The sequence below is a fragment of the Pempheris klunzingeri genome, chromosome 1 (genome assembly GCF_042242105.1).
Source record: "Pempheris klunzingeri isolate RE-2024b chromosome 1, fPemKlu1.hap1, whole genome shotgun sequence".
NCBI classification, from domain to species: domain Eukaryota; kingdom Metazoa; phylum Chordata; class Actinopteri; order Acropomatiformes; family Pempheridae; genus Pempheris; species Pempheris klunzingeri.
In genome coordinates, this window is record NC_092012.1 from 18,190,876 (window position 1) to 18,217,029 (window position 26,154).

At 42.3% G+C, this 26,154-nt stretch overlaps 2 protein-coding genes across 2 annotated transcripts; both read right to left on the minus strand.

The window, feature by feature from the left end:
• Nucleotides 1-5,214: 5,214 nt before the first annotated feature.
• Nucleotides 5,215-18,478, minus strand: qser1 (glutamine and serine rich 1). The gene is made up of 13 exons (XM_070828483.1): nucleotides 18,031-18,478; nucleotides 15,948-16,057; nucleotides 15,176-15,313; nucleotides 11,054-14,395; nucleotides 9,754-10,058; nucleotides 9,495-9,611; nucleotides 8,188-8,321; nucleotides 7,908-8,095; nucleotides 7,629-7,766; nucleotides 7,378-7,475; nucleotides 7,008-7,154; nucleotides 6,693-6,788; nucleotides 5,215-6,521 (listed from the first exon to the last, which is right to left on the minus strand). Exons 1-13 carry the CDS (start codon nucleotides 18,138-18,140, stop codon nucleotides 6,381-6,383), a joined length of 5,064 nt encoding a protein of 1,687 aa, XP_070684584.1. The 5' UTR covers nucleotides 18,141-18,478; the 3' UTR covers nucleotides 5,215-6,380.
• Nucleotides 18,479-19,632: 1,154 nt separating this feature from the next.
• On the minus strand, nucleotides 19,633-23,132 carry prrg4 (proline rich Gla (G-carboxyglutamic acid) 4 (transmembrane)). The gene is made up of 6 exons (XM_070828833.1): nucleotides 22,552-23,132; nucleotides 22,292-22,455; nucleotides 22,162-22,189; nucleotides 21,702-21,843; nucleotides 20,877-21,065; nucleotides 19,633-20,733 (listed from the first exon to the last, which is right to left on the minus strand). Exons 1-6 carry the CDS (start codon nucleotides 22,658-22,660, stop codon nucleotides 20,706-20,708), a joined length of 660 nt encoding a protein of 219 aa, XP_070684934.1. The 5' UTR covers nucleotides 22,661-23,132; the 3' UTR covers nucleotides 19,633-20,705.
• Nucleotides 23,133-26,154: the final 3,022 nt, after the last annotated feature.

The following is a 26,154-nucleotide window of genomic DNA, read 5'->3' on the forward strand; positions in this document are numbered from 1 at the left end:
GTCCTCAGCTCACAGCGTCACGCACGCAACTGACTACAGTAGAGCCCGAAACTGCCCCCTCCCACCTCAGCACATTATTCATGCCCCCTCCCTCCCCTCCCCTCCCCACCCCGCCCCGCCGGGACATTAACGTGGTAATGAGGCTCCTACTGTTTCCCACAAGTTTAACAAAAGGCGCACTCAAAAGTCACTCCTCACATTTGGGCACTTTTTTTTTTCCTGAGCTGAGAGCGAAGAGAGAGGGAGGAGGACCGGTCAGCCTCCCCACAGGTGCTGCCACGGTGGAACCAAAGCTGCTCTGGTGAACCACTCATTTACAGCAGGTCCAGATTAGTCTCTTTTCACCCCTGAAAGCATCATCAGACATTACAAAAAAATCATTGTAGCCAAAGACAATATGCATATTAACAACGTTTCCCTTTATTAAAAACATTCTTATTGGTCTTATACATTATGTTGGTCTACTATAAGACTTTTAGTTTAAAGGAAATGCTAAACAGACACCAACTTGGGATGGAATCACACTGTGTGGTGCACTGGAGCACTTGATATTAGAAAAGTGAGTCTGGTACAACGGATGAACTGTGCCAGATTAAATTTAACATGTCCAACCACCTTGGCATGGATGGGGATATCCAAGTAAATGTTTAACGCCTTAAATAGTATGTTTTATTCATTAAAACGCTCACAGATGTCTGCTGTGTTAGTACATTATGTGAGATGTGTCCAGCTGTTAGTAGGTTTCTGAATGCAGGTTCACATCGTCATGTAGAATCTAGATTGGGTCAGATCAGTGGACGGGAGTGATTGATTGAAACTGGGGATGAACCTGCCACTTATGGTCCATTCCTACCCCCCCCTACTTCCAGTGCACTTGCTCAGACCACACCCAGTCTCACATACGCACCTGTGAAGTTTCCTGATTATAAAGTTTATTCCACGGTCATGATGTTGTCGCCTCAGGCCACAAACTGACAGACAGTCACAAAGTACTCAACATGGTTTCTCCAGGACCACCTTTTGCCTTGACCACACACACACACACACACACACACACACTTGTGTGATAATCACAATTCCAGCCCCACGCTGTCGCGGCTGATAGGAATCCAGGAAGTTTTAACACAACCTTTCACTCACCAAGTCACACCCTTAAAGCCTACAGTGGAAGCAGAATCTGATCTGATAAAGACCTGCAGTGTTTAAAAGCAGCTACCACGTGAGACAGATGTGGGTCGTCCCAAGAAGAGAGGAGAGGAAGAGGAAGTTTGAAAGATTTGGGATTTAAAGGATAAAAACACAGAAACACTGAGAATGTGGATGTTATGGAAAAACAATTTCCTCTGCCCTTCGGTCAAAACAATGCACTTCGCTGGAGACACAGTACTGAAACATGTGACTGCAGGCGCCTCGGGTGTCAGAGTGGCCTAATGCTTGTCTGGGATCATCTACACAGGCACATTGTCACTGGACTTAAATGTCTCCAGAGAGCCTTGATAAACAAACACACACACACACCCCAGAGTGAACACACCTGAGCTGCAGCAGGGACAGATTTCACGCGCTCAGGCTCTAACCTGGTGGCCTCTTTCTTCAGGTGTAATCTGACTGTGGAAAAGCAGTAAGCTGACACTGTAAACCCAATGTTGGTCACTCGCTGAAAGAGAGACTGAAAGGAAGACAGCAATTATCATCACGAGGTGTGCAGCAGGTGCAAACCGGTTTGATTACTGTCCTTCTTTTACTTCCTTTAGAGAGAAAAATGCTCTTTTACACCAGGTGAAGTGGCAGCGTATGAGCATGTAAGAGAATTCTGTTAACCTCCGCCCTCATATACTGCTGAGCCGCTCTCGGTGCTCTAAGGAAACTGCAGGTGTGTTTATGTGTAACTTTAAAGGGGTATTCCACTGATTTTACACATGATGCTCAGCTTACTCGTCAAAAGGAGTTCTAGTTAGCCCATGAGAAACTGTTGTGTAATATTGTTTGCAGGTCTGGATGAAGCTTTTGACATGTTAAAAATTGGGTTGGGTTTAAGACGTGCCTGTGTAAACAAACTGGAGGTATTATGGGAAATGTATTGGATTTGGATTGGATAATGGATTGACCCCTACTTGGAAATAAAAGTCAGGATATCTTGACAATTCGTCCAGCTATGGAACCGCAACACATGGAGTACCCCAGTGGCTTAGAGGCAAAGATTCTGTTGGTGTGGCTCCATCTAATTCTCGAAAGAGTCTGAGCATTTAGCTGATGTGTGCTTCAGTGTTGTCCGTATTCTTGGTTCAACTGTTTACTGAAACTTTCTGATTTAAAATATAAAACAGAAAACGGCAAATATGGTCACAGACTAGTCCCAAGGCTCCATAGCTTCCATTAATGATCTCAGGAGCACATGTAGCATGTATTTACACTTCAACCATTCAGAAGGCAGGGCTGACCGCAATCATTATTGGTCCTAATTTTAAGCATAACAAAATGAGACCATGGAGCTAATTATCCTTAGCTGGTCAAACACAGCAAAGCTATTACAACTATTACAAATGACGCCTATGTTTCTATCATACAAATGGCTCTAATGCTGGCTGTGAATCTGTGTGAGTCTGGCTGGACACCTTTGTTGTATCTCTCTTCTTGAGTAATCTAATAAGGCTATTAAATGCCCCTAAAAGTAGCACATTAAAAAAGGAGAAAAGATCAATTATTACTTATCAGAACCATTTCCTTGGATGGCTAAACACGGGGACAAGAATAATGGATGGAGTACTACAACAAGCCGTTACAATAAGGGCTATAAAGCTGTGATGACTTTAATGATGTCAGTCAAAAGCTGCTAAAGCAAAACCTCTTTTCCCTGATACAAAAATCTCATCACCCCTGAGTGCACTCAGTCACAAAAGTAAACCCAAGTCTTGAACAATTGGCATTGTCCGCACAATGAAGTATGAATCATAAGCACTATGCTCCCAAGCAATGAATTCATAGAAGCTCGGGGGACTTGTCTGTAGCTGTGACATGCTGTGTGTGTATAGAAACTCACCTTTTCCTCTGCTGTAGATGGTGTGTTTTTACATCTATACAGGCATCATGTCCATATGGAGGCAATCAAAGGAAATGACAGGAGACAAAGGAGATCCGTACCCTGAAGGAGAATCAGCTCTGTGCCTTCAGTGAGAGAGAGAAACCTTTGGCTGAGGGCGAAACTGGTTTTACAACTCCTCAAGTGAATGCATTGAAGCCTGATGTGCTGGTATTTTGTAAACTCGCCTCAATGCTGACTTCAGCGTCGAGGAGTGAGAAATGTTTTACACCGACACAGAAAATCAAAGAGAGAGAGAGAGAGAGAGAGGAGAGGAGAGGGGGGCGAGCACACTGGTTCACACAATCAGAAATTCTAGTCCACAAGGTCAAAGCAATATTTACTCTCCTGTTTCTCCGCATGTGCCCGGGAGGCCCTGCACGCTTCCTTCTCTTTCTCCTTCACGCTTATCGGTCATGTAATGTTGGTGACGTAGTAGTTATGATGACAAATATCCAGGAGATGGTTTGCATAGTGAGAAGAGAGGAACCTACTATGTGAGTTTCTGTTATGCGACATGGAAAAAATGAAGGAAATGTTGAGCGAACAGGTGGCAGGCACAGTGTGAAGCGCTGCTGCTACTGTGGAAGTCGATGATTTAGATCCATTGATAAAACTGGGGGATGCAAGAAGATGAGAACTCTTGAGCAAATCCCAAAAATGCCAGTGGTGGATGATGCAGCTTCTACCCTTCTTTTATATACTTTTTATACTTTTTTATGGCACTTAAAGTGGATTGCACTTTCAATTTCGTTGTACCTGTACAAACAACAATAAAGACAATAGAGACATTCTATTCTATTCTATGATGCCTCAACTAAGTAAAAATACCAATACCACAATGTAAAAATACTATTACAAGTAACAGTCGTGCACTTAAAGTCTTAAAATACAGAAGCATCAACAGCAAATTATACAGAACACATACTGATGTGTGACGTTATTAGGTCACTAATACCTGTGCGGCCTTGTGTAAGTAGCATTTTATTGTTGTTGGTTGAGGTTGAGCTAGTTTTAACTTCTTTGCGTGCACTTTAGTCCAGTTGTTCCCAAACTACAGGTCAGGCCCAATCCTTCACATAATACATACATACACCTAGACACTGCTTTTTTTCTAAGGGTCACAAGCCAGAAATTTTATTAACTTTAGTTTTTTTTTTTATAGATCTACATTTATTTTATTTTCAATATTTTGCTCTTAATTGAAGCAGAGTAGGAGTGTGAAGGAGCGTAAAACGATACAACCAGATAAAGTAAAGGAACCTAAAAAACGTACTTAAAAGTGTCATCTGAGTAAAGTTAGTTGCTTTCCACCACTGCCAGATGTTCAGTTGTTTGTAGTAAATCTGAAATCCTCCCTTCTACAGATTTCGATTGCACGTCCCTAAAGTGTGTATGTCAGTGGTTAAGACAGCTTTGAAACATCACCGGTATCACACAGTAGATCAGGTTTAACCACGTCCCATTTCCAAACCCAACAGGCAGTCGATGTTTCGCAGTCTTATATAACATCATCCGTCCAGTTACTGTGCTCTGCTGCCTCAAGGGTGCTCTCAGTCTGTCTCCCACATACGGAACAATGCAGTGCATTAAAATTCATACGCTTTTCATCTGGAGAGCAGACATCCAGTATTTGTATCCACCAGTGGTGCCCGTACTGGAATCCCAAACGCTTGCCTAACGGGCCGTCCTCCGCAGCTCCAAAGGACAGAGGACAGTGGCTTTCCTCACAGAGCCGATGCTGCAGCACAGAGGAACTTTTGTTTTTTGGGCGCCTGCAGTAATTTTGCTTTGTGGCTCGACAATCATATTTTATTCAAAAGGCTCTAGACCCTCTCAGACGACACAAAGTCAGCCACCCATTCTCAGTGAATAGTTTAGTCATGAGAGCATGGTGGGCGAGCATTGCAGCAAGTTTCTCGCCCTGCAGTGGCCCCCCCCTCAGAATATGAACTACACACTCCATCAAGCAGGTGGAGTTTAACTCTACCCGACCTGTCTGAGCTCAGAGGTGGGACATGAGTTTTGAGTTGGGGGGGGGGGTGCACAGTCGAGACCAGTAGCAAAGTTGTAATTAGTATTAGCGTGTCGTGGACCACGTTGACCCCCTCACACGAAACATACAAAGGCAAACATCTAATACATGCGACACTTTATTTACAAACTGCATCTGTAAAGAACAAGATTTTCTTTGATAGCATAAAATTGGTAACTGACTTATAAAGAGTCTGTTTAGGAAAACTGTGAAAAAACAATGAAAAAGTGTCTCAGAAATTGTAATGAACAAGAGAACATAACAATATTTACTTCTGTGAAAAATATATATCTATCTGTCATAAAATGTGGGCTATGTCTGTAAAGGAGTATAAAGACAACTTTTATTTGTTTCATTTTACCCTCAGATAAGTCAAGGTAATAATATCTGATTAACAAAATTCACAAAAAGCAGTGCTGGAATGGCACTGGCTTGTATCTTATAAGCAAAGGGGTGTCTGAAGCTCTAAAATTAAACCACAATATAGATACAGTATATAGTTACTAAATTCCTCCTTAAGAGAATTGCTGCAGTTCCCACCTCCCAGTTCTTTTATACAAAATGTACATTATATATAAGTTGGCGCTCCATTATAAAATGGATGTTTTACAAACAGTATATAGCTACGGTTATATATAATATAGAGGCATTTTTTTCTTTTTTCTTTTTCTTTTTTTTTTTTACAATAAATCAATTTCTCTGTATGTGAGCCTACTTATGAGATGATTGATGAAGGCTTGTTATAAGTGTACGTAATCAGATTTCTGCATTTTCATTTGCCGTGCTCTAATTCCTATGCCGATTGCTTTCTATCTAGTGCATACTCACGGGTTATGATCTGGCATTTAAAAAGAAGAAAAAAAAAAAAAAAAAAGAAGAAAAAAAAACCAAAATAAATCTACGAAAAGGCCCATAAAAGTGGGCTTGTAACTACAAAAACCTACAAAGACTAGGAGGAGCATTGCAGCGAGTGGAAGTCTTCCAAAAACAAAGTCCTTGTCCTCTGATGATCAAGCAGTAACTCTCTGCCCCACCGTTCCACCGTTCACCTGCTGCCACTTTTAGGCCACAGGCCCCGAATGTGTTCCAGGTAAGTCGGGTGACAGCTCTCTGATTCGAATCTCTCTGTGGCTGGAAGGAGACACTCTCTTCCTCCTTCTCTGCTGCCATTTCGAGCTGGAGGCATCTTCTTTTTTTTCTAAGTGTCTGACTGTTGTTTTAAGCTTTCTTTTTCTCCTTTTTTAAACCAAGCCAGTGGAGGCTGGCTCATCGGCAGACCTGCTGCACTTGATTAATTAGCTCTCCAAAGCGATCAAAGAGCCCCTCTACCCAAGCTCCGTTCTGCAGACACTTCTGTACCGTCTCCTCCTGCCCCAGGTCCTCGGCCTGCACCCGCATGGATGCGATCTGGAAGCCAGAACCACAAACAGTTCGAAAAAGAGCTAATACAGAATAATAAGCATCTGAAGATAAACCTGCATATTATGACATGTCAGAGAGTAAAATCTACACCGACTTAGCACCTATGTAGAAAACAGTTCATTACAGCAAGCATACATGTGTACAACAGTGTCTCACCTCGTCCTTGCACATGAGGTACGTGTGGTACTTGTAATGCTGCAAAGAGTGGTACAGAGAGAACCATTGAGTTTTCTGCTGGTCCACTGTGTATTCCTAGAAACAGAAAAGAAATGTCTCAAAAAGCTTTTCTTGGACATTTGAAATTCCAAATATTAGTCTAATAAGAGACATGCATGATGGGAAAGCCAGCAGTGGCATCAGAGCTCAAAAGAATAAAGGACTGAGAGAGAAACACAAACAATGACACTGTGCCCCCTGCTGGTAATATATTGAAAGCACAGGGACATTTACCAAAACATGACCTTATCTTACCTGGGGCACTTTGTTAGGCATCTTGTGGGGCTTCATGGTTTTCTTGTTGTATGCCTTCCCACTGAGACGCACTTTAAAGGCCGGGGTTTCACCATCCTTCTTCAGTTCAGTCACCACCGAGATCTCCGGGAAGCTGTCTAGAGCCGTCTGAAGACGTGAAACAAGAGAGTTACATACACCGCAGTCAAGGTCCTGTGCTTTAGCTTTGCCTTCAAAACAAAACAACTTATGTTTTTTAAGCTCGCCTGTTACAGTGACAATAATTCCCTTGAAACAAATGACTTAGCTGGGCATCACCTCAATATTGAAATAAAGAAAACTCCATCATCACATTTAATGAATTAATATGCTGTTTTTAAGATGCACCCACCTTTAGGACCTGCCCTATGTGCAGTTTGTGAAGCAGGCGTTTCCTGTTGTCAGTGATCATCCCATCCACTCTTTTCATGTGTGGCAGCAGCAGCTCATCTGAAGCAAGACAAGTTAACAAATCAATATAGATTAAGTCTACTACATGACTCACGTGACCCCTGATTCTACGTTTTCATTCAGTTTTACTATCGAGTCAAAACTCCATAAAAAAAACAAACAAAAAAAAGATCAATGGGTCGATTCACTCACCGTTTGCTCTCTCAAGTGCCGTGATCACATCTTCGTCTAAGGCGATGCTGATGAGCAGTTCCACAAAGCTCTTGAATGTCTCCTTCATGGTTCGTGTGTTGAGGAACCGTGAGGTAAACGGCACCGGAGGGTTTAACTCTGAGAGAGTGTGTGTGTCAGAGATCAAAGATCAGGAGGGCATCAACATACAGTGAGAGAGTGGGGAGAGACTTCGACTAGAAATAATATCAGCTTATATACAAACTAGATTTAATGAGAGAAGTCAAAAGGCTTTCTCACCATCATCCTCGCCACCTTCTTCTGCAGAGGATCCCGAGGCAGTAGGTGAAAACTCCTCCTTCCACTTCCTCCTCTTCTTAGGCGGGGGCTCTGCCCTGGACTTGGGTTGCTTGGGTCGAGGCTTTTGGCTTTGGGAAACCGCAGAAGGGGCGGCTGTTAAGCCGAGCAAAGTCTTCACCTGAACACCCCTGGGTGGCAGAATAACAAAGTTACACCACTGAAGAGTCATGTTTAAAAACACCTAGTCATTGAATTACATCAGTCAATGCTGTGAGCGTACCTTAGGGAGTTCATAGGCTTGCAGCGTGGCTTCCTACTACAGACTCGCACGTACTCCCTTTTGTTAACCGTGTCCAAGAACTTCACATATACCCTCTGGTACAAGGTCTTGGCATCGCCAAAGTATCCAAGATACTACGCACACAAAAAACAACAGAATTAAGAAAAATCATTTAAATTATAGTGACTGCATAGCAGTGAGCAGTGGCTGAGCATGTTGAGGAGGAAGACGATGAAGGATAAGATGAAAAATGGGAAGAGAGGGAAGAAATGAGAAATACACAAAAAGGTTCATCACCAGGGACTCAAACTCACATCCTTAGACATCACCAGCAAATCATGATCTTTTTGAGCTACCAGTCAATTCACTTGACTTAGGGCAATCACCAGAGATTCATTTATAACCGTTACGTATGCAAAGAACAGGGGGCTGAAAGAGGCGAACACCACTTCCATGAAAAAGTTGGGATCTATAAAAACCAAGCTGACAAGAGAACGTGCACATCAGAGCTGCTGAGGAATTCAAGATGACGTCAATTAGCATGAAATAATTGCAAAACAGAGCATCACTAGTTTTTAACAATATCTTCTAATACAGAATATATATAGTCACCAGTTTAAGTTTTCATATAGTTTTTGTGTGAAAAAAAAATCGCTGCTCTGCCTTCTGCAGTCACATCACCTGACACATTAGGCAACATTGCCAGCATGTGTGTGTACACACAGTTTTGACCATGGTATTTTCAGCTTTCAGCTTTCAGCTGTCAAAGATATTTTTATCAAGACAAAATTCTGAGAGTTTCTGTATTTCATCTAGACAACATAGAGGTGTCTGTAATTTATTTTTACAAAGAGTCATTACTCGATAAGTGACAAACTAATGTTTAAAGATGAGCTACACTGACTGCAATAGTTTAAATGAGGAAATCTAAAATTCACCTCACTACATTTACCATGACATCAAAACATTTTAATGCACCATGGGCTCAGTTCTTTACAATTCAATAATCTGGCTGGATCATTTTTGGAGGACAGTCTGGACATGCAGTGTAGCAGGTTTATAGTCAATAGAGCAAAAAATGTTTTACTGTTTTTGAGAAATAGAGTGATGGACCAGCACACTGGTGAAAGTTGCAAATTGGTGGCATGTACAACTGATTTGTTATCAATTAAAGTTATCAATAATGAAATAATAACAATAATGATATAAGTTAATAATAATGATAATAAGAGCAGAGCTACCTGCCCCCTAATGACTAAGTACTCCTACATGCACACATGGGTATTGGCGTGTCTGCTTTTACTTACGCTGTTGGTGGCTGAGAAGACCCTCTTTCCATCCCTCAACTCAGGCACAAATTTCTGCAGTAGAGCCTTCTGGACTTTCCAGATGGCTGGAGGCTCACTGCCTGCTCTCATTGTCACCTGGATGCATGCACATGACACCATGAAGAACAGGCTTTAGTTTGTAGTCACAGTTGCAGTCTAAGAATATAAACCAATGAACGTTCAGCTATGAGTGTACACACAAGCATTCATTTTCCATCCACATTTTTCCAGGCTGTACCTTCAAATTCTCGATGTCCTCATTCCTGACGACAAACTCATCTCTTTCTCGGTACATTCCCTCCCCTCCGCTGTCCGACAGCTCCTCGTCAGTCAGTCCCTCGATGGCCACACTCATCAGCTGCACAGCCAGCTGACCTGAAGGGGTCTCTTTGGACTCCTCTTTGGCCACAAACACACTCCCTCCAGAGGCTGCACTTGTTGCCTGTGTAGGAGTGGCGACTTGCAACAAACAGGTCTCAATGACAGAGTGGGGCATGGTGGCAACTTGGTTTGGCTTCATCATCGAACCAGGGATGTGGTTATCTGGAGAAAGGTTGCACATGTTGAGGAAAAATGACAGCTAGTCTCTATATACATAATAAATCAGTCAGCGTTTATCAAAGAGGAAAAGAACACAGACAATGCATATCGCATCACAAGACTAAAGAAGATGTAAGAGCATTATTGAGGTTTCAAGCATGATCAAGTTTTGAAGAGACTTTGTTGATTTGTTTTACATTTTTGCATGACATCACACAAGGAAGCATAACAGCAAAGACTGCAGAGACAACATGTGACGAAGGTTAGTGAACCAGCTTAATACCAGCAACTATTCTTTCATTAGCTGAGGACTAACTGGATAATGTCAGCTTGCCAACAAATTTCCTGCTTTGCTCTTCAATGGAGCTTCGTGAGACATTTCTGGTTGAGGTCTGGGCAAACTCTTCTCTGTTAACTTGATTCATGTGCTTCCACAGTGCATTGACAGTATGGCTGGATATCTAATCTCAATACTGCTTTATACTGTATCTGTACTGCAAGACAGTCAAGTACCGAAAACGGGTGTTGAACGCCTGGTGAGCTCTTCTGTCCTGTTTATTCAAATCATAAATTATCTGATCAAAAAATAAGCAAACATTTTCAACTTTACGATGTAGGCCGCCTTTCTTTACTGAATGAAAAGATGGCTACAATACCCAGCCACAACTGAATGAATATTATTCAGGCATACTTTTGATTACAAACACTTTTGAAGCTTATCGGGTAAAATACCTTTTGCAGGTTACTTTTATATTCTTGTAAATGTATTTTATATACATTTGGGTCTCTGAATGTTGGACAGAAGAAGCAATTTGAAGACACTAGTCTGAATCTACAGCAACTTATGGGGGTTTCGTTATTATTTTCAAAATTGTCTAAAATACATTATAATCAAAAACACAATCAATAGATGAACAATTCTAACATAATATATTGCACATTGATGCTCTGGTAACAATATTCGTAGCTCTTAACAGGCTTGAGAGGGGCATCTTTACCTGTCCTGTTTTTCCGATCTGAAGACTCATCCAGAGCCGAGAGCGCTGAGCTGATGCTGTTCCTCAGGGCCTGGTTCTTCCCAGTGTTCTCCTCTTCATCCGAGCTGAACGATGGCAGAGTCTCCAAGTTCTTTTGCAGATCCTCGTCCAGACGTTTCTGCTGAGAGTTCACTCCTTGACTCTCCTGGGGAATCAAGGGCCCAGGCAGAGTTTCAGAGCAGAGAGCCAGCTTGGGAGGCAAAGGGGGCAAAGTACATGGCAGTGGTTTGGACGCAGTACAGGGCTTTCTCGGCCGACTAATAGTCCGTGTGGGACTTGGAGAGTATTGCTGTTTGGGGCCAGATTTGATGAAGTCGAGGAAGGAGCCAATGAAGCCAGTTTTGACCTCTGGCTGTTTCTCTTCCACTTCACGGATCTTCTGCCTCATTCTCTCCTGCTGCGGACAACCATCAAATACACTGTGTGAGGACGACGGAGAGCTGACGTCACTACCCCTGGAGTTTTGCCGCTTTGCCTGCCCACTGCGCTTGGCCAGTCTGGCCTGTCCACCGTCCTCCTCAGGTCCACACGGCTTGCTTAAGTACTTAGAGCGAGCCTTCTTTTTAGGAAAGTCTTCACCACCTGGGGATTCCATGAGACTATCCTCTGTTTTAATACACTTCACATTCCCTTTGACTCTGTTCTGGAGACCTGAGGGGTCATACACCTGCCCAGCTAAGTGATAATCATTCTCAGAGCTCCCTCCATCTCCATTTGTGTCCAGCTCAGAACTGTTGTTGTGGTGAACAGACTGACCCTGACAGTCTGTGGCCATCTGAGCTCCATTTAGTGTCATGGTCATGGTGTGGGAGTTAGTGTTGGCGATGATTGGATGTTGTGCTGTAGAGAAACTTGGTGACATGTGCCTTATATCGACTGTCTGGAAGTGACCTTTAGAATCAACTGGGCTTGCCATCACTGCCAGTTCAGCCTCAGCAGAGGATGTAGCTTTGACAAAGTCTTGTGGTGTGACTCCACAGGCCGCCACAGTGGCAGCCAGGATATCGTCAACATTTGACAAGATATTTCTGTCATCTGCGAGTAGCATGGAGTCAGGGAAGCAAATGGAGTTGAGAGCGAAGTGGTTCTTAGCATCGTTTGATTGCTGGTTTGCCGCCTGGCTGCAGTGGTGTTTAGAGGAATCAGGGCACCCTGAGCTCTGTTCACACACTGCTGTGCCCTGCTGACTCTGGGTTTCAGTGACACTGGGACCCATCAGCTCTCGATCCATCTGAAGATACTGGACATGAACATGGCCCAGATCTTGTGCTGGTTGAATACCTTGAACTGATACCACCTTTGAGGTGTTTTGACCATGGTGGACAAGGGGCTGCTGGAGCAGAATCATCTGGTTATGCTCGAGGAGAACCTGAGTGCTGGGGACGGTGATAAATTGGGTGTGGGCGGCCGAAGCCTGGCTCTGGGACTGACAGTGATTCTGGTGGTTTTGTTGATGCGGCTCAGATTTGAGTTTGAGTGGGTGCTGCTTAGGGTGCTCTGAGCTAAGGGGCACATGTGAAGATACAATACTGGAGTTTGTAGTTTTCGTGTTGGCAGTTTCCTGACCATTGGCACTACTTAGATGAATGTGCTGTTGGCTCAGAGAGCCCATCCTTTCCCCCTTTAGCTGTGCTGTGTTTGTATGACCTAATCCCATGAGCTGGTCATCAGAGCGTGAATTGCTTCGGATAACACTTTGTGTTTTGTGATGATCGTCCATTTTTGAAACAACATAGATGACATTGTTGTGAGCAGACATATTGCTAGCGGCAGCAGAGGCCTCCATAGATGCCTGCTGGAGAGCATCTAGGTCCTGGATAGGAAGCTCTTCAAGTTTTTGTTTGCCATATGTTGGCTTTATGTCCTGTACTGAGGATCTGACGTTATTCTGTAAGGCTTGAGCAGTTGAAGAGTAGGTAGGCAACGATGCAGACAAAACATATTTATTGGGCTGCGTTTGCTGCTGGGAAAGACTGTCATGAGTTTTAGCTCCCACTGAGGCCTGCATGAGGGTGTAGTCCTGTGTAGAATTTGATGTGGGTAGACTCCGCACGCATGTGGGTGGGTAAGAGGAGTTAAGGGATTGGCTAAGAGATTGTCCTGAGGCATAGCTCTGAGACTGAGTCACTGAAGCTTGCCCCTGTGACTGAGATGTGAAAGTCACATTTGGGGCACCCTGAGAGTGCGTTGTGGGGTAGCTCTCGGAGAGATTCCCCTGACACAAGCCCTGGACCTGGGTTCCGTACTGGATCCCCTGCTCCTGGCTCAGCCCCGGACTGGAGGAGTAAACAAGAGTCTGACTTACAGATGCCACATTGTCAGACTGGCTGGAGAGGGAAGGCAGAGTCTTGTAAAGGGAAGAAAGTTTCTCTGGGGTGGAATGGGAGGGCTGTGACTGGGTGTGGGGGGTGATATAGGTTTGAGGCAGACCACTCGACATGAGGCTGGAAAGCTGGACTGTCTGCTGATTAGCTATCACTGAGTTCTGTTTCTGTGCAGGGGAAGAATAATGCTCAGGAGACCCACCTGTCAGGTTCTGGGAGTGCTCATGGCTCTCTTCATCCCCACCAGGGTGTGGAGCTAGTTTGGAAGAGCAGTCTTTAGCTTTCAGCAAAGAAGTGGACGAATAAGCTTGAGTTACGGAGTCCGTTTTGGGTTGTGGATCTCGACTGACCCCTTCAGAGGCATCTGCTCCTGTGGAAGGGCTGCAGGAAACTGGGGTCTGCTGGTAGGAAACATCCGTCTCACTGCCAGAACCAAAGTACCCCTGTAGGGAGTGCTCTGAATTGGGCAATTGCTCTGGAACTACATGGCTGCTGGAAGGCCTCTGGTGGTGTTTGATCACACTACATTCACGCTGAAGAGCTCTTTCAATAGAGCCTGAGAAAACTGTGGCCCCGTAGGGCTGTGAGGCACCATGAGGGGTGGGCAGGGCAGAAGGTAGCAGGCTGAACTGGGGTTGCAGGAGGTGGGGGGCTGACTCCTGGGCTGAGCGATAAGTGGAGGATTGGACAGGCAGAGTCGAACCCAAAGCAGGGGTAGAGAGGTGATTGAAGGCCAGCGCAGTGGGAAGCACGGTCTGGCTTGGTTTTAGATGGAGGAGGGGGTCATGGTGAGAGAACAGGCCATTGGTGGAAGTGCTGAAGGCAGGGTCCTGGAGAGCCAAGGAAGGGTTGGTGGCATAACTCCTAGAGGGGTAGGCACCTGTGTGCTGATAAGACGACAGAGCAGCAGGAGAGGGGAAAGTGGCAGTAGAAGGCAGGGCACCAGTCAAATACAGCTCTGTGGTGGAGGAGTTGGTACCTGCATTGAACAGAATAGACAATATAAGGACAGTGTGGAAAACACGAGAGGTATAATAATAATACAACAATAACAATAACAATGTCATAAATTAAACCTGTATACTCAATAGATAAACCAAAATATTGGAAATAATTACATTTTTTATCTTTCTTATCATTTTTTATATCTTTGAAGGTCAGTAAAAGTCTTCTCCAAGTTCTTTTAAGCAGAGGTTGACTGCTAGCAGATTTTTAAAGGCCAATATAATAACAATAGCTTCGAGCTGGAAAAAGCTGACTGCGAATATATCCCACGGAGCAAAGTTCCACCAAAGAGGATAGCTTGTAAAATGTCCTATCTGACTCATTTAATCAGCCAAATTGATCATATGAGTTATGTCCTAGTTCCGGTTTCAGACAGATTTTGCCTTTATTTTTTATCTTAATTCAAACCATATTCGCACGCAACATGCTAACTGCTTGAATAGTTTAAAATATTTACAATAATCTGACAATTGCCAGCGAGCAGGTAGTTTTATAAGTTATTTGAATCCTTTTTGTATTTGTAGTCCCTTCTCTATAATATATAGATTAGGTGACTGAATTCTTGGACAACACTAGTGTTTTATCAATGAATATGTTTCTCTCAAATACACATCAACACAACATACCACTAAAGAAATGGGATCGTGTTTTCACAACTCAGTGTCACATATAAAATCAGTACCTGCTGTAGGTAGATCTGTACCACAATAAGTGATGTTTAATTAAAACACTAAACAAATGTATGCACTCTCACCAGCAGGCCATGATGGGGGTCTAAACGGAGGAAGCAGTGAGGCACTAACAGGACCAGCCTGAAGGCTTCTAGACTCCATGGCTGACAGGAAGCTCATGATTGAAGTCTCAGACGTACCACTGCTTGAGTCAAGTGCTCCTGACAGACAAAAGAAAAGAATAGAAATCACCACAGGAATGGGCAACAAAATAACTAAAATTTCACGTTCCAATCGAACAAGAGCCTTAAAGGCTTTAGTTAACCCAAACTGCGGAAAAACACAACAAAACAAAACAAAATAAAAACTCTCACTCACCCCTTGTAATATCTGCAAGAGGTCGATATTAGACCAGTGCATATAGCATGTGTATTGGCATTGTAAGCGGATGAATTACAAACAATTGAAGAAAAAAAATGCCAAAAATATATTCTGAGACAGTTTCACTTTTCTCTAGTTTGTTCACCAAAGTAATGACAACTTTATAAATCAAGTTAATTACTTAAACTTTAGGGCAACGTTTATTTATATTATAGGTTGTATAAAGATTAAAATCAATACAGATATATTATTGCCTGATTTTCTAAACTCTTAAATATCAATATTAGTATAAACCTTCAAAATCCTATGTAGGTCAATCTATAACATCTACTCATGTACTCAAACAACCAAATCATATTAAACCAAAAATATCCGTACAACTAGATGTCACTGGGGTTAAGTGGCAATGTACATTTATTGTAATCTGAGTGATCCGGCCCTTTAAAAACACTGTATATGGCATTTATAACTCACCTGCTGCAGCAGGAAGGTGTGATGTAGTGAAGGTGGGAAGCTGGTGGGTGGAAGTGTAGCTTTGCCGCTGGAGAAGCTCTGCATCAAGGTGTGCTGCACCATAACTGGAACTGCACAAACAGACAAGCACATGCATTAAAGATCTCATCTTTGGAAGAGGTAATAAATCAGCCAACAACGTATGACCCATGTAAATGGCTTCTCTTGACACACACAGCGGGCAAGTGTTCATTCTGTAAAGTCTTGGCTGTCTATTCCATCACAAACTCAGTAGATCCACACCCGATTTGCAGAAAATGCAATAATAGTTCAAGGAAGCTTGCTTTAAAAAAAAAACTGTTCATATTCTATGTCAAACTTCACAAGTGCTGCTGTTAATGCTCAAAAATGAAAATGGATTTCTCTATTTGGTGTGAGTTACTATGATGATACTTTTAATAGCCAATTGTAGAAAAAAATCATAGGAAAAAGAAATAAAATCAGAAGTAATCAGATGCAGACAGTCTGATCCAATGTGTTCCCTTTTTGCCAGAAGGTAAACATCTGTGGAAGAACACAGAGGGGAGAAGGAATCATCTGGCTCTTTCTCTGGTCCCTTCAACACACAAACACACCAGCAATTCTGCTGCTTGACTGTAAAGCCAAGAAAAACTAACAGAACACACAGCCAAGCCCAACATACACTCCCTGGCCACTTTAATAGGTACACCTACCTATACCATTTAATACAATCCAACACAGCAGATCAGCCACAGATCATTAAGTTTAGGTTTTGTTGACTCTGTCACAGAGATGCTAATTTAACCGTATGTTTATTACTCTGGCCGTAGTTAGTGGGGCTGTTGTACTGAGCTACATTTTACGGAAATGCGGTTCTCATATTCTGCCCCTTTGCGTATGTGCAAACGGAGGAGGAAACATTAGAAACACCTCTTGATGCAAACTACACCCTACAATAATAAACATATGGTTTAATTATTACCTCTCTGATAGCACCCATCTGTACAGAAGACTACTGTCTTTGTAAGAGGTAGAATTTGAGCTGTTGCTATTGGATTTAACTAGATCTTTCGAGGTATATCTAATAAAGTAGCCACTAGGTGTTTATCAGCTAATCAGTCTCTCAGGCAATAATAGCAAATGCGTGGATCATTTTATCAGTGTCTAATCTAGTCTAATCAACAGCAGCACAAGCCCCTGCTATTCAGGTCACACAGATATGACACAAGGAAAAAGTCTGAGCATTCCTGAACCTGTGATCAGCACATTTATGGTGTATTTTGCTTGATTAATCATCATGGCCAACTGATTATAAATACTGTAGCATGCTTCGATTATAGCTATTAATCAAATGGATTGTCTAATGTAGTGGGCTGCCTTTCACTTCATGTTGTAGGAGGGTTTAAAGAACATAAACTCAAGTGCTGCTTGTGCTACAGTTTTGTCCCTCTCCATTATTAGCACGTCTAATACAACATAATACACCAGTTTTGAGTTTGTCTAAGTTAGAGCGCCACAACTTTGTCAGGTTACTCTATTTTACAAAGCACGTAAGTAAGTTATAATAATATTAAAAGGTAGCAATGGCTGTCTACGTCTCCTAACTAAGAAAATGTCTTGAATATGCACAGATTTGGACACGTCGCCCCAGTAGCTGTGAGCCACTAATGAGAAGTGCCATAACTGACATGATTAGCATTTCTAGCTAGTTACCTATGTTGTTCTGGCGTTAGCGAGCACCTGTGGGTCAACAAAACAGGCCCATAAAATGCAGTTTATGCTGCCTAGCTGGTCAACTTGGTAGTGCTGAAAAATAAATGCCTTCCTAGTTTGTGCTAACTGTGTACATGGCCATGCTGGGGAGACGGTGTGCTAGCAAAAAGTAGCAAGGTGGGAGACAGTAATTAACGCACGGCTAAGAAACCACTGACGACTCAACGCATTTACAACTCTGAACACATTTCTCCAATTCCTCCAGTGCTCCCGATAACAACCAGGACCCCCGCACTTTTCTCCCAAAGCAAAGCTAGGCCCTCCATCACCGACATTTCCTCCGGAAGGTGCCCTCTCCTTCATCCTTTACCTTGGCTTGACACTAGCTGTGCTGCGGTCATAGGCCCACGAAGCTACGGTCTGTGCTGGTGGAGCCAGCGCGTCCGCAAAGCTGGAGGTCGGGTAGTTCCTGTCCATCATCCGGTGAAAGATTCACTTCCCCGACGGAGCTTCGTGGAGCAGCGGACACACATCGTAGCAGCCCGGGTCCGACCCTCCGACCCACCGACCAGGGTAGGCAGTCCCGTCAGAGCGCCTCACAGCCCGCCAAGCCGCCGCGGAGCTCTGCTAGATCCTCGATAAAAGTGTACCGTGAGCCTTCTGACGGTGGTATCGTTATTTTTTGTTCATCTCCCGTCATAGAGAGCCGTGCAAACACTGCATGGTTTCACGTACCCATGTTAGTTTATTTCCCAGGATGCACCGCAGACTTTGGCTGGAAGTTTTGTAGTTTTTCTTCCTTCCACCCCAAAAGTTCAGCTCCGTGTGTCCCACCTGCATGGTTCCTGGATCAGTTCACATGCCAAAAGGTTTATTTCCTCTGATGTCACAGAACCCACAAACACCCATGTGAAGCGATAATTGGGTAAAGAGTTCAAATTATTAGAATAATGCCATGATCTCAAATAGTTTTGTGAATATGGTTATTTAACTACTAGTGAATTGGATAATAACAATAATAATAATAATTGAAGTACGTTTGTTTAAACAATTTGAAAACTTTAAAGTAAGTGTGAGGTTGTGTTCTGAATCCCCTTTTTTGGAATAACTTATTTTATCGGCATTTAATTTTAAGATAAGATAAGATGGACTTTATTGATCCTCCATTGGGGGAAATGTACATGTTACAACAGCAACAAAGGCAGGGGCAAGGTAAGCAATAATAGAAAAAAATAAGCAATAGTAGAAAAGTTATGCAGGATACTGAAGACTGATACAATACTATAACAATATTAATAACAATAATTATCTTTTACACTATGTACCCCTTTAAAACAAGAGGACATTACTACAAAAAGACAGAATAAGAAAAATACAGTAGTAAGTAGTAGTAGTACTAATAATAAAGGCAATAGACAATAGACAATAAAGGCTATTCTATTCTTCTTCTATTCTAATAAATATTTACACTATGTACACCTTTCACTCTTAGTGGAAACACACGGTGTGCAGCATATTGATATGGTTGTTGTTGATGAGTAAGGTGAAATGTAAAAATACATAAATAATTATTGCACATGAAAAATTAAACATAAATGTACAGTATGGATGAGGTATTTTGAAATTATGAATTAAAAACAGTTGGATACATCTCTCAGAAATATAATACATTTACAGATAGCAGCCCAGCTTCTCGGTGTTCAAACTGTACATTAATTAAAATGCTGTATAAATTAGACAGGCTTGTGTTTTGTTTCAAATCTTAATATGAAGTGTAATCCCCTACACCTTATGCTCTGTACTTTGTGTTGGCACAAGGTATTTGTTCTGGTTTATTTCATTAAAGAAGAAGACAAAAAAACAATGGGGTCTCTGTATTACTATTGTAAAATAAGGGAACTTCATCATACACACACACACACACACACACACTTACACAACCTCACACACGGTTGAAAGATGAGACAAAAAATTAATCAAAATATCCATTTTATTTAAAACATCTATCAAAGAATTTAATTTCAAGTAGTTATGCATCCAATCATCCTTCAACTTTCCAAATGTCCTGATGAAACTTTGGTATTATAATTTGCTCTTTAACTCCTCTGCAGCATCGAAGGAGACACCAGCGTCCAACAGCTAAGTGAGTTTTGGACGAACTGCTGTGCTACGCCCTTTACAACTGAACTTTTTATTACCCGTCATATTCACCACAGCTATAATTTTCTTGTATGACAGCTAAATAGCCTTGTGTTTAAGTGTAAACCCTTGTAAAACTGCCTTTGAGGAGCGTCCACCTCCATCCATTTATGATACATTTAAGAATTAACCACAATGTAGCTACAGAACATAAAAATGACTTCACATATTAGAAGAATATTCTCATTAGTTGATAGGTTAAACACACATAAGACAATCTGCACTTAAAAAAAAAGGTAAAAGATGATGTACAGCTGAAAGTACAAAAGCACTTTCTTTATGACAATACTAACCATCATTTTGCTGTTACTATTTTTCCTTCTGATGGAGACAGGAAGCTGCATCTCTTCAACTGCAAGTAATACTTAATGTGTAATGAAACGTAGTCGTTATCTTGCTCTCGGTCCTTATATACATGTTGTATGTAAAGAAACAGCTGTATTCCAGTATTCCAACAATTTAAAGCTCTCATGTCCGTCACATTACTGATTCTTCATTTTCATTTAGATAAAAGCAGCAAACCGAGTACAGTGTATTATAAAGCTTATTCGGCACAGGGTCGGGGTTATATTACAAAGCATAATCACACCTGTGAAAAAACTCAATAGGGGTTACTGGAAAACTGTGTTTTGGCACAAGCAGAAGATAACAGAGCTAAAAACGGAGAGGATTATTCTCCTATGGAAACAGTACATCAACACAACGATTAGAAAAATACGAGTGGAAAAATCAGTGTTTTAAACCTTATGGTGATGAAAAAAGGTATACAATGTTGAGTAGAGCAGCACAGTGTAAATGTTAGTCAGACACAGACATGCAGAAATGTTGTGAAATGTCTTGACGACACTACCGCCGAATAGTTCCAGGTCGTGAGCTAAAACAGAAAAAACAAAAGAAAAGATGTTGTTATAAAGACGTGCATGAATCACCTGTCTAACCTCCTGTAGCCTGTAACAGCATTGTGGAGAAAAACCTGAAGTGAGCTGTAAACATGAATGCAAATGCATATTCAAATACCCAGGATAGGGAGGAGGTGGGGCGTCGTGCTGTCCACTTTTAGCGATCGCCTGCTCATAGGAAGGCAGCCCAGGGGGGTCTATTTCCTCCATAGGGGGTGGGGGTGGTGGAAGCACGGGTAAGGACACCTCGTCTAGTCGCCGCATTATCAGAGAAGCATTAGTCCTCCTCGGTCTCGCCCGCATGGAGCTGTGAGAAGAGTGCAGACTTATATATCATTCATATGTGACCTTCTTGATCCCTTCAAGTATTAAGATGAACTTTATTCTGTTTATACAATTGTGTGCAGCAAATTGCAATTGCAATTATTTTGATTTTAGTCAATGTTTGAGCGAAAATACAGAAAACTCACTGGTTCCTGCTTCTCAATTGTGCTCAGTTGATGCTTTTCTTTGTCATGTGTGACAGAAATCTTTGGGGTTTTTTGGACACAAAAATGCTTAACTGACTAAGTTAACGTGGGCTTTGGGAAATTGTGACAGGCATTGTCCACTATTTGATAGAAAATATGATTAATCAAGAAAATCATCTGGTGATTTATTGATAGTAAAATAATGGTAGTCGCAGCCCTAAGCAGGAAACGATAATAGTTGATGAGAGCAACATCAAATTAAACAGTAAAAACCTGAGATGCAGTTGTCAGTAAATGAGAATAATCTGAAATAGTAAGTGTTTATTTACATGGTGTTTGTTCAAGTACCCGAGTTTATAGAGCAAAAGAGATGTAAAGAGTTCCTAAAAGGTGGTGGTAGTGGTTCTATACTTAAATCAAAGTGTAGGAACAATGTAGCTGCCAGTGACTGTAACACAGACCCTCTCACTCACCCTGCACGGCTGAAGTCGTCCTTGCATTTGCCTTGACAGAAATACCACACCAGGAGACCAAAAACAACGACGGCCACTCCAGCAGCGATGACTCCCACCAGAAGAGATGTCACATCAACTCGTGAGGGCCGCTTGTCCTTATCTGTAGATCACCGCAGGCCACAGTGAGTAACTGGACGCCAACTGAGCTTGTTTGGTAATGGCGGTGGCTTTTTGTTACGTTATTTCACACATTTTACGACCGAGCGACATGTTGGGCTGTACACTTGTAGACCTTTGATGAAAATTCAGAGCCACTGCGTGCTGCTGAACAAGTGGAGAAACAGGTTTCGAAAACCACCAGTAACATAATTGCCTTCGCTGCAGGCTCCTAAACAAACCATACACTACTCAGGTCTTCATATTTGATCACATGCATTTAAAATGAATAAAAGGAACAAAGTGAGGTATTTAACCCTACCTGAAGTGTATTCCTTCCAAAAAACGTCCTGCAAAATAAAACATCATTAGTATGGTGACCTGTGCTGTGTGTCCTCCTCTGCCTCACTCCCACTGAAGCTCCCCCAGCCCACTGAACAGCCCCACTTAACTGTAGCCGGGATGTTCTCAAACACCTCCCTCGCCTCCTCGTAGTTGCAGACCTCTTCATAACACTCCCTTTCCAGATTTCCAGGAACGAAAATCTCAAAGTCAAATCGGTTGAACAGCAGATGGCGACCCAGGAACGAATTTGCGTCCCCTTCATCTACAAAGACTGGGAGCGGATGGAAAGATCACCGGGAGAGTTGACAGATGTTGGGTGCGTAAAGTGGACACACCTTTACGCAGCGAGTTAAAATATACATCTCACCTTGTTGGCCTTGTGACGCGTCCTCTTTGGAGAGTAACCTCCTCGTACAGGCCAGATCTCCGCATGACAGGAGGTGAAGGAGTATGAACAGATGAAACAACATGGCCATGCGTGCACCTGCGCGCAGACAGCGGGTGGGGCATTAATTGGCGGCGCAGAGGGCAGAGTACCACGAACGGCGCACCCAGCCTCTCCAAACTAGTACAAGTACACTTTACTTTTAACCAACCACGACCAGACTCCTTTACTCTACATTACCTACGACGAAAAGTGGCACATAATGCTGGACAGAGCTCCGCGCCGACAAAATGAAACCAATCTAAGCAATCGGAGGCTACGTGTCCCAGAGTCGGCGTCGATTAGACGAGTCAGGAAACGTTCAGAGATCCTCAAAAACTTCAAAAAGTTTATCCAGGCGCATCATTTGCAGGCAAAACACAGTAATCTGCAGCCGTGGCGGTCCGTGAACAACCCAGGAAAGTTCGGGCAGGTTTAACAAAGCCTTTGTTTACTCCCAACAGATGTGGCCTCAGCTCTTCCTGAACTACCTGCGCAGACTCGACCAATCGATCGCGTTTACCTGGATAGTGTGATAAAGTTATGGAAGCCAAAGCGGACGCTAGATGGCAGCTGGATCCGCGAAAGTGAAAGTACCCTTCAGCAAGTCTTTTCTCACATCTATGTATGAAATAGAATCACACATGCATCATCTGATCATCTGACTCTGAGTCACATACCACAGCTGTACTCCTCCCAGAGCTCAAATATTTCAAGCTGGAATCACATGCAGCTTATTTGATTTCTGCAATAATACAGAAATTTGCTGTGAAAAAAAAGGGCTAGCAGCTAAATATCTAAGAGGGAAAAACATGAAATTGGAAACAAATAGTCTCACATTTTTTTCATTTTTTAAATGAATATTTATTACCATTCAAGCTTCAACAGCTCTCATAATGCATGTGGACTGTGTGTAGTGTATGAGCGTTTTCACATTTTAAAACTTTAAAAAAGTGTTGCTATACAATAGATGTTGGCCCTTAACTATTCCATGCAGATAACTTGCATTTTTCCCCATTTTAGATTCTAACATAATGTTTTCGTGACGCATGTTCTGTCGTGTAACCTCTGGTTGATCTTGCCAACTGAGCCTTAGTGAGATTTAAAGGCCTTTTTACTTTAATGACCCTTTAAAAAGCCAAACGGTTCAGCTGAACAGGTAATATCTTTTTTTCACGTTTACAATGTTGTCTCTTCACTTCTAATGGGTGGGCACAAATTACTGCTGTAACACGATGCTATCTTTTGGGATCAGGACTCTTTTATAAACCTCCTCTCTCCAGACCTCTCAGTAGCTGAGGAGCTGGTGACTACACCACCATGCGCAGGCCATGTATGGGAAAAGGGTGTGTAATGGGCTCCAGTGTCATTTTGACAGGATGGAGTCATCTGTGATAAAATACACTTAGAGTGGCCTTTTCCACCACAAAGAATGGTGACTATAGCAACTTCACAGACGCCACAAACAGCTAGACATGCAACACAGCAACGCAGTCAAGATAAAGTTCCCATTCTGCCCGGCAAACTATCCTGCGTAATAGTGTTTATGCTTCACACTCTCCATGTAAATACATGTATCTATCTCTGAGCCCCCGGGCCTCTGGGCCAGTGTTTATGTAAAGCAGAGATAGGATGCAATTGAACATTATCAAGCTGACTACTGCATGGTGCTAATTGAAAGGCAGTGAGAGCCCTTCTCTCGGACTTGGCTACATCTCTGGATACTGTCAGAGTCTTAGATTTGCCCAAAGGAATGTTGATACGAAGAAAAAGGGGTGAAGAAAATGAGAATTTCTGGACTTTATCTGGTGAATGATGTCAGGTGATATTGCCACCTTACACCACATACTGCCATATCAATGTTATAATGATTAATAGTGTCTCAGTGCTGGGGAATTCATGCGGTTATACATGAGCTCACACAGTGCTGTTTGCACTTTTGCACTGGTGAATTTTCACCAGTGGTGGAAGAAGTATTCAAATCCTTTGTGTGACTAAAAGTACAACATTGTAAAAATATGCGATTACAACAAAAGTCTTACATTCAAAATCCGACTTAAGTAAAGCACAAAATGTCCAACAGCAAAATGCCATAAGTAAAAGTTTAAGTATTCATTGTGGAGAGAAAACTACTTTTTTCTGACGTATTATTATAAACTATGAATTTACATTTAGGTAGTTTAGTCCAGTGCTTTCCAACCAGCCTCTCTACATTGTCGCAAAGTAAACCTGGGGGGTCATGAGATGATTAGTGGTGAATGAAAGAAGAAAAAAAAGTTCTTCTGCTCCCTAATCTTTGCTTTCTTGAGTGGAATGTGGATAATTCTATAATAACAATAATAATGCATTTTATTTGTAGTGCTCTTTATATTAGCAAATCTCAAAGTGCTACATAAAACACCAATAGGCAAATCAACAATTGAAAAATCAGTTTTTAAACAAATCTGTGAATGTGACCACCTGAGGAAATCTGCAGTGGAACCTGCTAACAACTCAAAAACACATGAAATGTGACAACGAACCCCAGCTAGTCACTGCTTCTTCGTAAGGAGTCACAAGCCAAAAAGATTGGACACCGCCAGTTAAATCTTGAGCAAGGCATTTTATAAGCTTAATAATATGTGTTATGTACAATCTTAATCTGAAAAGCTATAAAACAAATGTAGAGGAGTTACAAATCTATGATAAATGTAGCCGAGCACACATATTAATTATTAAATTAAAGACAATGGAAATACAATTAACTCAAAATTCTAATGAAAGTACTGGAGTAAATGTACTTGGTTACTCTCCACATTTGCTGATAATCAGAGCTGCTTGTGCAAAAGGGGCCAGTTAAGCAGCTCAGCTTCCAAGTGGGATATCAGCTCATTTGCTTTTCATCACCAAACAGTGCAGAACTACTTCTATCTGACGATGATAAGAGGAGGCCGTGACATTTGCACCAGATAAACCCACCACGGCACACAGTCTTTACATCTGGGACATCTCACATGACGGGCCATTCATAAAAACCTTACTTAAAGCCAGTGAGACAAATTAGAGACAAGAGGAGGGAGCGATCATTGTTCAGGGTGAGACAAGCAAGCAGCCGAGCAGCTCTTCTTCATGCAGAGAGAAGGCGCTCACGCTGAGAGATGGATACCAAGATGTTTGGCTTTGCAAACATTCTGTTAGTCACATTGGTTTCTATCTGCTCTGCGCTCCAACTTGCGGGTGGCAGTGATGAGGTTATGCTTCTGAGAATGTGTTTTGTGATTTACACCCGCTGATAAGAGTCTGAGATGCTGCTCCCTGAGGACAACTGGACAGGGGTGAGCGGTGAGCCTCTGCAGACCTCTGGCATGATAGGGAAAAGAACACACAGCAGCAATAAATGTATACCTCTAATGCCCATTTCATCTGAGTGAAAATATTTCAGTGGCAGGGCTGAAATGATCAGATTACTCGGTGCAGAATGAGGAGTGGCACGCTGCTAAAGAAAAAGAAGAGGTTAGCAGGTTTAGCTGTGGCTTTATAAGTCAAAGAGAAGGCACTGTGTATTTG

What these genes read in the sequence shown, in the direction of transcription:
- prrg4 (XM_070828833.1), bottom strand. Translation starts at nt 22,660, where the DNA reads ATGGCCATGTTGTTTCATCTGTTCATACTCCTTCACCTCCTGTCATGC. An exon ending in TTGGAAGGAATACACTTCAG is followed by an intron (nt 21,844 to 22,161) that starts GTAGGGTTAAAT and finishes GGTGATCTACAG; the next exon opens with ATAAGGACAAGCGGCCCTCA. An exon ending in CCACCTCCTCCCTATCCTGG is followed by an intron (nt 20,734 to 20,876) that starts GTATTTGAATAT and finishes TTTCTGTTTTAG; the next exon opens with CTCACGACCTGGAACTATTC.
- qser1 (XM_070828483.1), bottom strand. Translation starts at nt 18,140, where the DNA reads ATGATGGACAGGAACTACCCGACCTCCAGCTTTGCGGACGCGCTGGCT. An exon ending in AGATCGGAAAAACAGGACAG is followed by an intron (nt 10,059 to 11,053) that starts GTAAAGATGCCC and finishes ACCTTTCTCCAG; the next exon opens with ATAACCACATCCCTGGTTCG. An exon ending in TGCCTAACAAAGTGCCCCAG is followed by an intron (nt 6,789 to 7,007) that starts GTAAGATAAGGT and finishes TTCTGTTTCTAG; the next exon opens with GAATACACAGTGGACCAGCA.